The sequence below is a fragment of the Oryzias latipes genome, chromosome 10 (assembly GCF_053564925.1).
Source record: "Oryzias latipes strain Hd-rR chromosome 10, Olatipes_Hd-rR_3.1".
In the NCBI taxonomy this organism is placed as follows: Eukaryota; Metazoa; Chordata; class Actinopteri; order Beloniformes; family Adrianichthyidae; genus Oryzias; species Oryzias latipes.
Genome location: NC_136246.1, coordinates 17,396,682 through 17,409,863, shown reverse-complemented (window position 1 = coordinate 17,409,863; position 13,182 = coordinate 17,396,682). Strand labels below are relative to the sequence as shown.

The 13,182-nt window shown below is 40.0% G+C and overlaps 1 protein-coding gene across 5 annotated transcripts; it reads left to right on the top strand.

The window, feature by feature from the left end:
• The first annotated feature begins 1,516 nt into the window (after window positions 1-1,516).
• On the top strand, window positions 1,517-13,167 carry zdhhc5b (zDHHC palmitoyltransferase 5b). Of its 5 annotated transcripts, none has more exons than XM_023959109.2 (13): window positions 1,517-1,649; window positions 3,621-3,770; window positions 4,080-4,945; window positions 5,209-5,330; window positions 5,499-5,656; window positions 5,889-6,061; window positions 6,522-6,624; window positions 6,774-6,865; window positions 7,132-7,264; window positions 8,075-8,183; window positions 8,958-9,064; window positions 9,792-10,726; window positions 11,193-13,167. In XM_023959109.2, the coding sequence occupies exons 3-13, from the start codon at window positions 4,797-4,799 to the stop codon at window positions 11,296-11,298; spliced, it is 2,187 nt and encodes a 728-aa protein (XP_023814877.1). In that variant the 5' UTR covers window positions 1,517-1,649; window positions 3,621-3,770; window positions 4,080-4,796; the 3' UTR covers window positions 11,299-13,167. The 5 variants fall into 5 exon arrangements, with proteins under 5 accessions (XP_023814877.1, XP_078809685.1, XP_023814879.1 ...); XM_078953559.1 differs by having other exon boundaries at window positions 3,621-3,936; XM_023959111.2 differs by adding an exon at window positions 10,816-10,839 and having other exon boundaries at window positions 3,621-4,945; window positions 11,193-11,352.
• Window positions 13,168-13,182: the final 15 nt, after the last annotated feature.

Sequence of the window (13,182 nt, the reverse complement as noted above, 5' to 3'; positions counted from 1 at the left end):
TGCATCCAACTGATGGTTTGATGACAATTTTACAACAGGAGCTACACATAAATAATATGTAATCAACTAAAGAAACATTTTATTTTAAGAAATTAAAAACTTTTTTTTCTCCCGCGGGCCACATGAAATGACATGGTGGGCCACATTTGGCCCCCGGGCCTTGAGTTTGACTATAAGATATTATTTATCTTTAATGCTTCAAGTTTGCTTTCCAATGACACATATATAATAAACCTAATCATAAACCATACATTTTTCAAATATATTTACATAAATGAAAATAGTCAGCAAAATAAAAATTAATAACACATAATTTTAAAGAAGCTGACTTAAAAATATATGTATGATTTATTTAGAAAATTTTCAAATAAGGAAAAGAAAAGAAAAAGAAAGACAGAAAAAGGGATAAACTCCTCAAAGACAGAATTCAAAAACACAATCATAAAGAAAGAAAGAGAAAAATTAAAAATGTATAAATGGAACGTACCAGTTTAAAAAGAATATTACTTCTAATTAGCAGGTTCCTATTTTATTTTTTTCATACTTCAATGTTTATGTTGTGTTGGTTCTTCTGTTAGAAGACATAGTTAAACTGTTATATTCTTTGGTATTTGAGAAAAATTTCTTTACATGTATGTAAACTACACTAAGTAGTAGGGGTGTAGGGATGTATTGCGATATTTCAATCGAAGATCTAATAAATGTCAAGACGATATGTATTTAATTATTTATATGCCTCCTTCAGCATCTGACTCTTATTTTCCACCAAAACCCAGGCGACTAGTTTGCAGCACAGCACACTGGCCCTCTTTGAACTGCTCTAAACCGCAACAAAACAAGATCTCCAGAGAATCAGTTTGTGTTAAAAGCTAAATGTTCATTCAACCTCACAGTTTCTGGTTGTTACGATACATGTACTCCTTAGTTTGTGCTAAGGATGAGTACCCAACCAAAACTCTGTGCCACATTGCTGCCAGTACCATATGAAAAAGGGGATTCTTGAGCTTTGTATTGGGCTCCAGATGCTCTACGTCTGACACTTGAGATGTATCGCAATACATATCGTATTGGAAGAATCATGCCAGTAAACACTCCTACTATATATCCATTTGGTGTGCTTTGAATATTGTACTAAAATAATTCTGATACTTATACATACATACAACTATTACTAATGTTACTACTACTACTAATAATAATAATAACAATAGTAGTAATAACAATAATAGTAATAACAATAATAAAGAAAATAGCTTACAACTACAACTACCATTACTACTACTACTAATGACAAAATTAGTAATAAAAATAACAATAATAATAAAGCAAAAAGCTTAATGTTTTGTGTAAGTTTTTGTTGTACTTAAGATGTATTTACTCACAGTTGATAACGTAAATATTAAATGTTTTTACATAAAAATACGTCTTTTGAGATACTTCTTACGTGTAAGAACTGCGGAATCATATCGTATATATTAAAAGTAATGTAGAAATTGTTGGAAGCCACGCCCCTAATCCCTGATTGGCTGTTTGCCCCACCTGAGGAAGAGCTGAGCAGTTCCGGGTTTCTGATGTCGGCCTAGCAAGTGAGCTAAATCGTTTGCTAGCGGCTAGCCCAAGAAGGACTGGAACGACCACCACCCCAACAGGCAAGACAAAACACACATTTGATAAAACCTACACATTTTGTGTAGGTTTTAGTGTGGCCACTTTTTAGCCGAACGTCATACGTTTAGAGTTTTGAGTTCGCAATAAAAGGGTATGTGCCAGTGTGGAAGCTTCCCATGTTAGCCAGGTAATTACCGTTAGCGGACGCTCCTTGCTGTGGTAAAGGACTAAGTAGTGTCGCAAAAAAACAAACCATAACAACAACAAAAAAAACTTTCAAAGCTAGATGGAAGCCAGCGGAGTAATACCCGAGTACATCTCCTGATATACACATGATACTTGCTAAGTAGAAATGTTTGCCTGTGGGATCATAATCGTTTTGTGATCAGTTAAGGCAGCGTTAGTTGGTCTTGAGTGATTCCTTGTGGTGCATTGGCCTGCTGTTGAACGCTTGTGTTAATTATCGTTCAAAGAGTAACCCAAAGTTACTCTTCTGTGATATAAGGAAGATTCGCGAAAACTATATAAATTAACTCAGATAGACTCGAGCTGCCTAATTATGTCAGGATAGAGTGTTGAGGTGACATGGCAAGTATAAAGCTCGACACAGATATTGTTGGATTAACACCCTCTATCAGCCTGGGGGGTGTCGATTTTTTATGGGACAGCGACGATTAACAACCGGCACATTGACTGGGTAACAACTATCTTCTTATCACGGATGATTGTTGAACGCAGGGGCGTGTCTACACTCTCAGATTACACTCCGACCCGTTTAGTTTCATTACACAAACTCGTTTTCTATCTCCAGTAATATTATGTGTGTGTGTCACAGCTCACTGTCATCACGGTGCCTAGAGTTTCCAGGGTGGTGTTGTTTCATTTGACCACCCCAGGGCATTAACGTTACAGCTCTCCAGCAACACAAGGCGGTTTGGCAACGGTTTCTGAATAATGACGATGTTTTTCTAAGGCTTTTTTTTTTAAGATTGTTGTGAAATCAAAAGGAAGCCTGTGCTTAACATTGAACAAAGAATAATTTCTTTTAACTTAAGTAGCTTAAGCCTTCACCTCTCCCAACTTGATTTCACAAAATATCAACTTTCATCATGCATGAAAGAAGTAAATAGACACCTTTTTAATGTCAAAAAGTCTTTATTTTATATGCAAAGGCAAGCAAACAATTGAAAGGTAATTGATACGTCAGACTAATTTCTTTAGGACTTATTAGACTTTCTCTTTGCAGTTTTTCATTCAGAAAACACTTTTTAGCAATAATTTGAGAAGCTTTTTATCAGCCAGCTTCAAATAGGATTTGTTTTCCACATTTCCCTTCAAACAGCAAAAACATCCTTCTTAAGGGACTAGGTTGATTTTTCTTCTTGGCCTTTCAATTGAGTGATAATTCTATGAACACTAGCAAGAGGAATTTGAAGATTTTTGGCATTTCTTTTTGCTGGCTATGTTCAACCTTGCCCAATTCATTGCCCAATCAGACAGTTTTGCTGAATTTTGTGTGCGTTGCATAGTTACAATTGCCCAAAATATTAGCACCTGGAATAGAAATATATTCATCGTAAGCTCAACACAGCTGAAAACATATCAGATCATATTTTCTATTTCTTTCCTGTGTGTTTGTATACATTAATGTTTTTAAGTGGTAATGCTGAAGTCAAAGTACCAGATTGGATTAATTTATTGTATTTACATTTCAAAAAATGCATGCGGAATCATAACACCCAGAATTAACCACAAGGTTATTTTTCATCTGGAGTCCCATGGTCTCTAGCAGTACACCAATAGGACAGCACAGACATACACGATTAGTAGAGACATGTTTATGCTTTAGAGATTTTACCTTGTTACTGGTTTGTGTACACATTTATTTGGTAGACCTTGCTAACAAAAGAGGCCACATCAACCGTTAAGTTGAAAAAAAGTACCTTTCTTTTCCTTGAATTGACCTATTTCTAGTGGTCTTAACTATATTTTTCATATAACTGTTTCTGCAGGAGTATCCAGTATACTGCAAACTGAGGAAGATAGTGATCAAGACCCAGAAATACCGTTAAAGGAAATCATGCATCAGAACGTCTAACAGCTGCATTGTACAGACGAAGATGCAGAATGGAAAAAAAGTGTTGTCCACAGAGACTGTTGAGGTGGGAACGGTCACTAAATCCAGCCGCAAACCAAGCTTGGTGGCACCTCTGAGGACTTGCTGGGGTTCTTCTCATATAATGAGTTAATACTGCCACCACTAACAGACTGGAGACAGTGGTCTCAGACGATCAAAGAGTTGGATACCAGCGCCTTTTACTTGCAAAGGCAAAACTTGACTTTTTTTTTTCTCAATTGTTTTCATCTTATTACTACAATTAACTTCCAGCTGGACTTATGTTTGATGTTTAACAGATTCTCTCAGTCCGCTTGAAACTGAATTTTATTTCAGTTTTTTTTCCCATCCTCAGTTTCTTGTCCACCCAGTGCCTAAGGGACCATCACAGAAGTCGTCACTCGCTCCTCTGCTTTTCCTCTCCTATGTGTTCTTGCCCTAAGCTGGCTTGACTACCTCTTTGATATTCCTTTCTTTATCTTGACGTTTTATTTCTTAAACAAATCTTTAGTACAGTTATAAGCTTTAGTTCCATCACCAAGTTTGAAAAGTGGAAAGAAACCTAGATTGTTACAATTTCTGTATTTTTTTAGGCTCGATGCCCCTTTGGTCATCCACAGCAGTGTTTATACGATTGCACCAAGATTCATTCAAACTCTTGCACCAAATATTGTTGCATTTAAGCCATATAAAAATATTTATCAATTTCTATTTTTGTATCACTTTAAGTTTCTTCAGCAGCTAAGATCTTTGAATACAATCGAAATATTTTCCGCAAGCTTAGTATCCACACTGCGATTTGTATTTTCTATCCATCTAGTTGAGGGAAACCTTGCTTTTAAATCAGTGCCAGGGTGCATTTAGATCCTGCACACAGAGAATTCCTCATGTTTCCATTCCGCTGCTGCTTTGCATAGTTTTGGTTTTCTTCTCCATTCTGTCATCATGGCTCCTCCCCCCAAGCTAACACTAAATTCACCATTTGACCTGTGACCCCCCCCCCCCCTCCATAGCTGATAGACTGTAGATCTCTTTCTCCGTCTGTCTTCTGTCCCCCCTCTTTCTGTCCCTAATGCCGGGTTTGAGCAGTGGGGGAGGTGGGGGAGGAGTAGGAACGGCTGTTTCTTCTCCTCCCCGACCATTTCGACCAAGCCGATACGTCCCGGTGTCTGCAGCCACCACTTTCCTCGTTGGATCTACATCTCTCTTCTTCTGTTTCACGTGAGTGTTCCTTCGGCTATTTTCATAACCAAAGGAGAAAGAAACCATGACAAATGGTTTGTGGTGATGTATATGTTAAGAGCCTGGTGCATAAACCTTTGACCACATGTTTTTTATTTATTCTGATAGTTGAAGCAAAATCTACGAGAAGTCCTACTCCAATCATCTTTAGTTCTACTTCAAAAGTGTTCCTGCTGTGCAGTTGGAGGTTTCATTTGTTCAAATTGAGTCTTGTCAACAAATTTTTCCCTTTTTTTCAACAGGTGCCCATGGCTGTCTGATTCTGTCTCTCCGGTTGTCCCCATTTACATCGCTGTAATCTTCATATTCACTCTTGCCAACTTTTGCATGGCGACTTTCATGGATCCTGGAATCTTCCCCAGAGGTATGAAGCAGTTTTTGTGTTAATAGACTTGCTCCATATGCTCAGATAGATCAGACCTTTTCCATGGTAAAATATGAGCAAAACGCCACCGAACTGCAAGGTTTCAGAAAAGATCATGAGATAAATCAGCTGTAAGAGTTCAGTGTTGTATTGTTTTTTATTCTGTAGCGGAGGAGGATGAGGACAAAGAGGATGATTTCCGTGCTCCTCTCTATAAGACGGTTGAGATCAAAGCGATCCAGGTGCGCATGAAGTGGTGCTCCACCTGCCGCTTCTACCGCCCTCCACGCTGCTCGCACTGCTCAGTCTGTGACAACTGTGTGGAGGTACCCACTCTTACACATGTAACAATATCATTCAGTAGGCTCAGCGTTTCGGGAGCTCATTGCTAACACACACAGAAGCAAACCTTATGAAGGAGTTTTTACAGGTTCATTTTTTCCTTCAATTTGAAATGACCCAAAACTCTCCTCATTTCAAGTTTAATTCTTTTTCTGGTTTCTTTATTTGTTGGTTGTGTTCATAAAACTTATATTTGTGAATGCCTCTGTCCCCCAGGATTTTGACCACCATTGTCCGTGGGTGAACAACTGTATCGGCCGGAGGAATTATCGTTATTTCTTCCTGTTTTTACTTTCTCTTACCACCCATATCATCGATGTGTTTAGCTTCGGCTTGGTTTATGTCCTGAACCACCGCCAGCAGCTGGACACGCCACAGGCTGCTGTTACGTATCTTTTCCTCGGAGCATGGCAGTCAGAAAAATGATTCCTTTACTTTTTCCTCCTCTCGTTTGTCATATTTGTAGTCCCAGTGATTAAAGTGTGACTGCCAAAGCTATTTTCTATTGTCAAATAAAAATTTAACATTGGGTCCCTCTTAGTGAAGAGTAATAGCACATTGACCGTATGCTGTTTGCACAACAAACCTTACCATATGTCACCGTCACAGTGTAGTCACACCGTTAACCTCTAAGATGTTTTTCTCCAAATGCTCATAACAAGTGTTTGTTTTATTAGAACAGTGATCCTGCAGTCTGAATGTTTACAGAAATGTGAAAGTATTCAACCATGTCACTAGTTTCCTAAGTTCTCTGATAAGAAGCTGTGCAGAACTTTTTAGTCTTCTCCAGTCAGGATTAACAGGAAACACAATGTCCGTCTCGGTGATTTCCTTAATCCTAAATCCCAGTATGGGTGTGATGTGTGTGGCTGGCTTGTTTTTCGTCCCAGTTGCTGGCCTAACTGGGTTCCACATAGTGCTGGTGGCCCGCGGCAGGACAACGAATGAACAGGTACGACAGTAGCTGGCTACTGAACTGAATTAGTCCAGACCTTTTTTTTAATACTAATATTTTAAAATTTGTGTATGTTGCAGTGTAATGACATGAAAATTGATCTTTCTGTTTTGTTATTTATGGTATAATTTCTTTTTCCTCTGTAGGTGACAGGAAAGTTTCGGGGAGGAGTCAATCCTTTCAACAAAGGCTGTTCAAGGAACATTTCACACATCCTGTGTCGGGCTCAGGCCCCCAGGTTAGCCCTGTTCTACTTTTGTTCTTTCTTTCACTCTACTGTTACTCATGTTTTTATGCAGTCTTTTATAGTGTTTGCACAAATGTTTTTCTTTCTTTATTTGCCTTTCAGCTTTCTTTCTTTTTTTAACTAGTTAATGGAATAAATGAACACAGACTTTCCTTGAAAATATATCCTAGTGCTAGAATAAACAACACTCTTCTGTTGTTGTTGATGTTTAGCGGTTGTATAAGAAAACATGTAATTTTGTCATATATATTTTGTAGGTATACAGGACGTCCATATATGCATCAGAAAATGGAAGTACAGCCACCATTTCTCAGACCATCTCTTACTGAGGCTCAACTAGAAGCCAAAATCCTGGACAATGGCATACAGAATGACCGACATAGCACAAGGGTATGTAATGCTAACTGGCTCTCAAAATGTTAATTACAACAAGAATTTTCATATAAATTAATACAATAAAATAATACAATAAACTTGAGTATCCAATACTAAAAAGTAAAGAGCAGCACATTACCAGACAGTGAAAATGAAAAGACAGTTCATTTGCTGCTATTTTATTAGCAGTTGAAAGACTTTGGTTCATTTCTGTTACATACAGCTGAATGCTTTTTTGAGCAGTTTGTGACCCTTTTATACGTCAATGAAATACCAATTTTTATTGTTTTGTAATAATAAATAAATAAAGGTATTTTGCAGAACTGAAATTAAATAGAATCAAATGGAAGATGGCATGGTTTGTTAAATGTACTAAATACTTTCTACTGAAATGCTTTCATTAAACTGCGTTTTAGTTTAAAATGTAGACAATGAAATTACAATTTCTGTTTTTAACATGTTTTTTAACTATCTAGAATATTCCATTGACGGGATGTTTAAATGGTTGAGCCTGAGTGACCTTTCATACTTGCACTGATGAAAAATACGGTTGTTTAACCTTTAAAGAAAACGATACGGTTATAGTGGCTTTGTTTGGTGTGAAATCTGATACTTCCGAGTTGCATCTACAGGTTTTTAATGATATCTTTGCTTTAAAGAACGTGGAATGCCGTATCATGTAAGTAGGAGTTACTTTAGATGGTGATCAAATGCTTAAACCTTCTGGAACTTGTGTTATAGAAAGCTGCCAATGGTCTTGCTGAAGCTGCCTTTCATTTCTGTTGTCAGGCTGAACAACATTTTGTAAATATTTGTTATTTCCAGTCTAAGAGCAGTCTCGATCAGATGGAAAGCCAGTCAGCTGATGCAGAGGCTCCACCTCCTCCAAAACCGGATCTTCAGTACTCTGGCTTGCCTCCTCCTGACACTGAGGGTGAGGGACACATTTTCCTGCATACCTGAGGACAGAATTCACAAATAATTCATGTTGACACAAACATACCTACCATGACGTGTTCCATAAAGGACCCAAACACACCTATAGTGATGTGTACACATGTAGTGGTGACAGAGGTGGAAAAGCACCGACGAGATAGAAAGATGAAGCAAGCTGTTCATAACAGGGGAGCAGCTGTCCTAGCTCCTGTATGCTCTCTGCTCCTTCTGAATTGTTAAACTGTAGCTGCTTAATTTTTCTTTTTCTCCTTGCTGACTTAGCACTGCCGTTTCTAAATGGATATTGAAGAATATCTTAATCAAACAATCCAACCATTTTCTTACCTTCATTTTTTAAACTGTCTCTCAGTTGATTTCAGTTTAAGCTGTACACATCAGTCCAGTGACTGTATCTATTCAAGGCAAATATTGAGTGTAGGAATCAAACCTCTGTCACTGTAGACTAGCTAAGCATCATTGACATTGATCATGGTGAGCTGTACACACACGCGTGTATGTATACAAGACTGCTGCTGCAGTCGCACAATGTATGTGACAATAATTCTGCCAATTCTGATGCATGCATAAATACATACATTGGCATGCACGCATTGATAAATCTGCCAAAATAGCATGGATCTGCAGAATGTTGCACATAAGGTCCAGAGTCTCTTTCTTGTCACTTAAGTGTTTAAATGTTTTTTTTTACATTTAATAATCCATATCTGTCATTCTAATACTCCCCCCCCCCCCCCCCCCTGTCCCACCACAGAGAGCAGTTTGTTAACTGAAGCTCCACCCACACCATCCATGTTCAAGTACAGACTAGCTTACAACAGTCCGGGGAGGAACCATTCTGCTATTTCACATTCGAATAAGGTACACTGGAAAACAAATTCCTTCACGTCACTTTTAACGTGTTTGTCTGGGTGCAATTATTGGGGTAAGAGGTTAAATTCATATGCAGCGAATGGTTTTGCCTTGATTTTTTTATTTTATTTTTTTAACTAATGTAAGACGAGCGTAGATGTGCCAATTAAGAAAAAGAAAAAGAAACGACAACGAAGTGTGTCCATCTCAGAGCTAACTGTTATCAGTCTTTATTCTATTTCAATAATAATCCGTCACCCTTTTTTTTGCTTTACTTTGAATTGACCGTTCAGTGGCCGTCGGTTGAGCAGTAAGTCTCACTGCGTGTCTCCCTTTGACTGTTTCTGTGTGTTGGATTGATCTTTACCCCTAAGACTGCATTGACTGGAATGTACAGTTTATTTACCATTATGTACCGTCATTTACGTGTGGAAACACACAGTCTTTCACATGCAGTGTCAGTGTTTGTTCAAACCAGTGTTTCCAATCAAGTAGTGTGATGATGGAGTAGAGCACCAGTCAAGCATCCAGCCCCCCCCCCCCATCACCTTTTTTATTTATTTTTATTTGGTGTACAGTTATAATTGATACCAAATTAGTTGTTTGTTTTCTGCTTTTTCTTCTTGAGATATGGTTCTGCCCCTCCTCACTCATGCTGTCACATTCATCACTCTTTTTTTCTCCGTAACGCTTCTCCTTCTCTGCTTTTGTTTTGTTTCTCCTCTTCTCGCCTCAGATGATCCGCGGTGAGAGTCTTGACTCTCCGTGCCCCTCCATCCTCAAGTCTAGCCGCCAACCTAGCTATCGCTCAGAGCCAAGTAGCCTGGATGGGGTCACGCTGGTGGGGGGAGGTGTAGGGGTGCGCAGAGGGGGAGGGGAGAGGGGTAAGGGCTCTGGAGGCCCTGGCGGAGCTGCTGGTGGGGTATCGGGGGGCGTGTCGGGTCACTCCCTGACTGGGCGCTCCTACACCTCCTACCCGTCCTCGCTGGTTCTGTCTGCCGCCGGCTCACACTCCTCCAGCCTGCGCTCAGCACAGACTGCACACAACCCTCTGGCCACACTGCAGTCAGAGGGCACCACAGACACAAGCTACAAAAGTCTGGCCAATCAGACGCCTCGGAACGGCAGCCTGTCCTATGACAGCCTGCTGTCTCCCTCCGAGAGCCCTGAGTTCGAGTCAGCCGCTCATGAGTTGTCGCCGCAGAAGCCTCCCGGCCCCTTTCCCTCTTCAGCTAAAGCAGGCCAGCCTAGGGTGGTGTCACCCAGTAGCCCGCTGAAGGGCTACACGTCGCCCTTCCTCTCGGCTCAGATCGCCCAGCAGAGGGAGGGGCAGCTGCTCCAGGGCTCTGCCACTTTCTCCTCCCCTCATAGGGCCTACCTTCGTGCTGTCAGCCCACCACCCCCCACCTCCCCTCGGCCTCCCGAGGCCCAGCACCTTCTCCAGTATGGCCAGGACCTTTCCTCCCGAGCCCTTCGTAACACTTCCTCCTTGTCCTCTTCCCCCGGGGCTCGTTCGCTAGAGCCTCCTATCTCCCCACCTCCCCGTGGCCTCTCCCTCAGCAAGTCCACAGCTTACACTGGGGAGACAGGGTCTCAGTACAAGCTTCGGCCTACAGGAGGGGGCACTATGGTGGTAGGGGGAGATGTCGGAGGAGGGCACCAGGCTCCACAGTGAGTAGTGACCCGTCTTCATATTCGCCGGCCTGCCACCTTACCTCATCCTTCTCTTTCCTCTCTTCTTCCCGCCTGGTTTATGTCAGCCCTCCTCTTCCTCCCTGATCTGTGTGAGTCTCCTTTTTCCTCATGCATGGGTTTAGTCAGCCTGAATTCCTTTTATCAAACAGTTGAATACATCCTTGGAAAGATTGTTTAAGTGGTTAGAATGTGTGTATCATTAAAGCATGACGCTGTGTGTAGTTGCTACATGAAACAATAGTGGTACGTCTTTAGTCTGCCATGTCAATGTCCTTTCTTTATTCCACAAGTATAAATACCAAACGCCTTACAAGTTTCTTAGAATAAAGAAGTTGTTTTATATTTTGAAATTAGACCTTCTCACCTCTTTTTTTTTTCCCCTTCCCCCTAATTTTCTCCAACCTCCTCCATTTTCCCCCCATTCCAACGGCTGCCCGATCAGACCCACCTTTCGCCCAATTTTGGCCAATCACACAATATCCAAACCAGCGGGCGGGGTGAAGAAGGTAACCGGCGTTGGAGGGACCACGTATGAGATTTCAGTTTGATTGACACTATTGCGAGGAAGAGGGAAGATGCTCAATGGATGTGGTCTACTTGGCTCTCACCCGAGCTGGAAAATAACCAAGAATTGAGGCCCGTGGCGAGAAACTTTCCTACTGGACTGGTCGCAAGTAGCAAGCCTGTGTGGTACTCCTGTTGTCCTTTTTAAACGCCACGAGCCAACTCTGCCAGCCTCTCCGTTTTGAACAAAAACAAACTGGGGACACTGAAGTTTCCATTTAACCACTTTGTGAGCCATAGACTGATATGACTGTGTCAACACGGCTGGGTACAGATATGTTGAGAAAACATGCATCTTTTTTGTTTTTTTTGGAATATGAGCATTTTTCAGAAGGGCGTTCAACAGTTGAGAAAAGGATTTAACTCTATTTTAAAAGGTAGGAAAATTAGTCTGTTGACCAATGGAAACACATAAATGGACCGCAACGTCACAAAAATACCCAACCTGTAAACTGTATCAATTTAGTTTTATAAACATTTTTCTTAATATGGTTTTATATTTGTGTATAAAATAGTATGGCTCGTCATTGGGTGAAATTGTCAGGTATTGAAAAGCACTATAGATGAGGTTGGCAAATGTACTGTATGTTGTTATTCATGGAAGAAACACCGGAGCGGAATCCCGTCTGCTGTTGATGGCTGCATCAGCCACTATCGAGCTTTTGCTGGAATTTCATGTCGTCCAAAGAGAAATCGTGATCTTGGAATCGGACAACTAACGTGAAAATAATTACGATTATTTTTGAAAAAGCCACAAGGAAACTTTTAATTCTCTCGACTGCAGCACAAGCATCTTTGTGGAATGTACGCTTGTAATGTGTATGCTAAAGACATTATGCAAAATCTCTTTGTAGCTTTAAAATGTTTCTTTTTCTTGTGTTTTTAGTTGATCCTTTTCTGTGATATTTGTCTAACAGCTGAGAGGCTAGCGACCGCAAACATTAACTGGTGGCCAGCCACAAAGGAGCAGTGAGGGAAGGGCTTATTTATTTTATCAGAAGATATGACCTTGGACCTAAGTACATTTTTTTAAGTTTGTTATTGGCTATAAAAAGAAAAATTCTGATTATTTTCAATGAAAAAAGTTTATAAGCAACATCAAATAAATTAAGGAGGGACTAGTATTTGGTTTGATTCTGTGTTTAATGGGTGATGCCTTGAGTTTGTTTTTATTTATTTTTTTTTACTTTTTCCACATTTGCTGGAAGAAAAGTCAAGTAGAATAGATTTTACTTGTCAATTTGTTTTGCTCATTTTGAGATGTTCATAAAAAGGAATAAATTGGACAATATTTAAGTTTTATTTATTTCATTTTCCCCCCATCATTCGTTGCAGTCGAAAGTCAAAGCTGTTTGAAAAGGACTCATCTTTGGAGGGGGGAGGGGGGGAGGATGCTATAAGCACATTTAGGTACCAGTCCACCCAAACAACTATTGCAGGATTTTAACCCTCCAAGCTTTGTCTCTGGCATGCATGTTGTTTCTTTTTGTCTTCTGGTGACATTTTGCTTTTATTAGAAATGTTGGCTTCAATCCTTAACCCAGTTCAGTTGTGGATGGCAAAAGGAAATACATTTTAATGGCACAAGCGTTTGCCATGCAGAAATAAAAAAAAGACCATCTATTGTTTTTTTTGTTTTGGCTCCAGCCAAGGATTGTAGCCACTGAACAATCTGAAACTGTGTGCGTGGAAACAGGACACTTAAAAGTGAAATAAATATACTGCTGTTGTGAGCTGTGATGAATGGAACTAGTTTCACAAATATCTGTAATGAATACATTAAAAACATTTCCAAAATGGCCTTATAAAGAGTTTTTAAGAAAATGTCTTCTAGAAATAAAAGGTCAAACTTTTCAAGGAGGAAATGT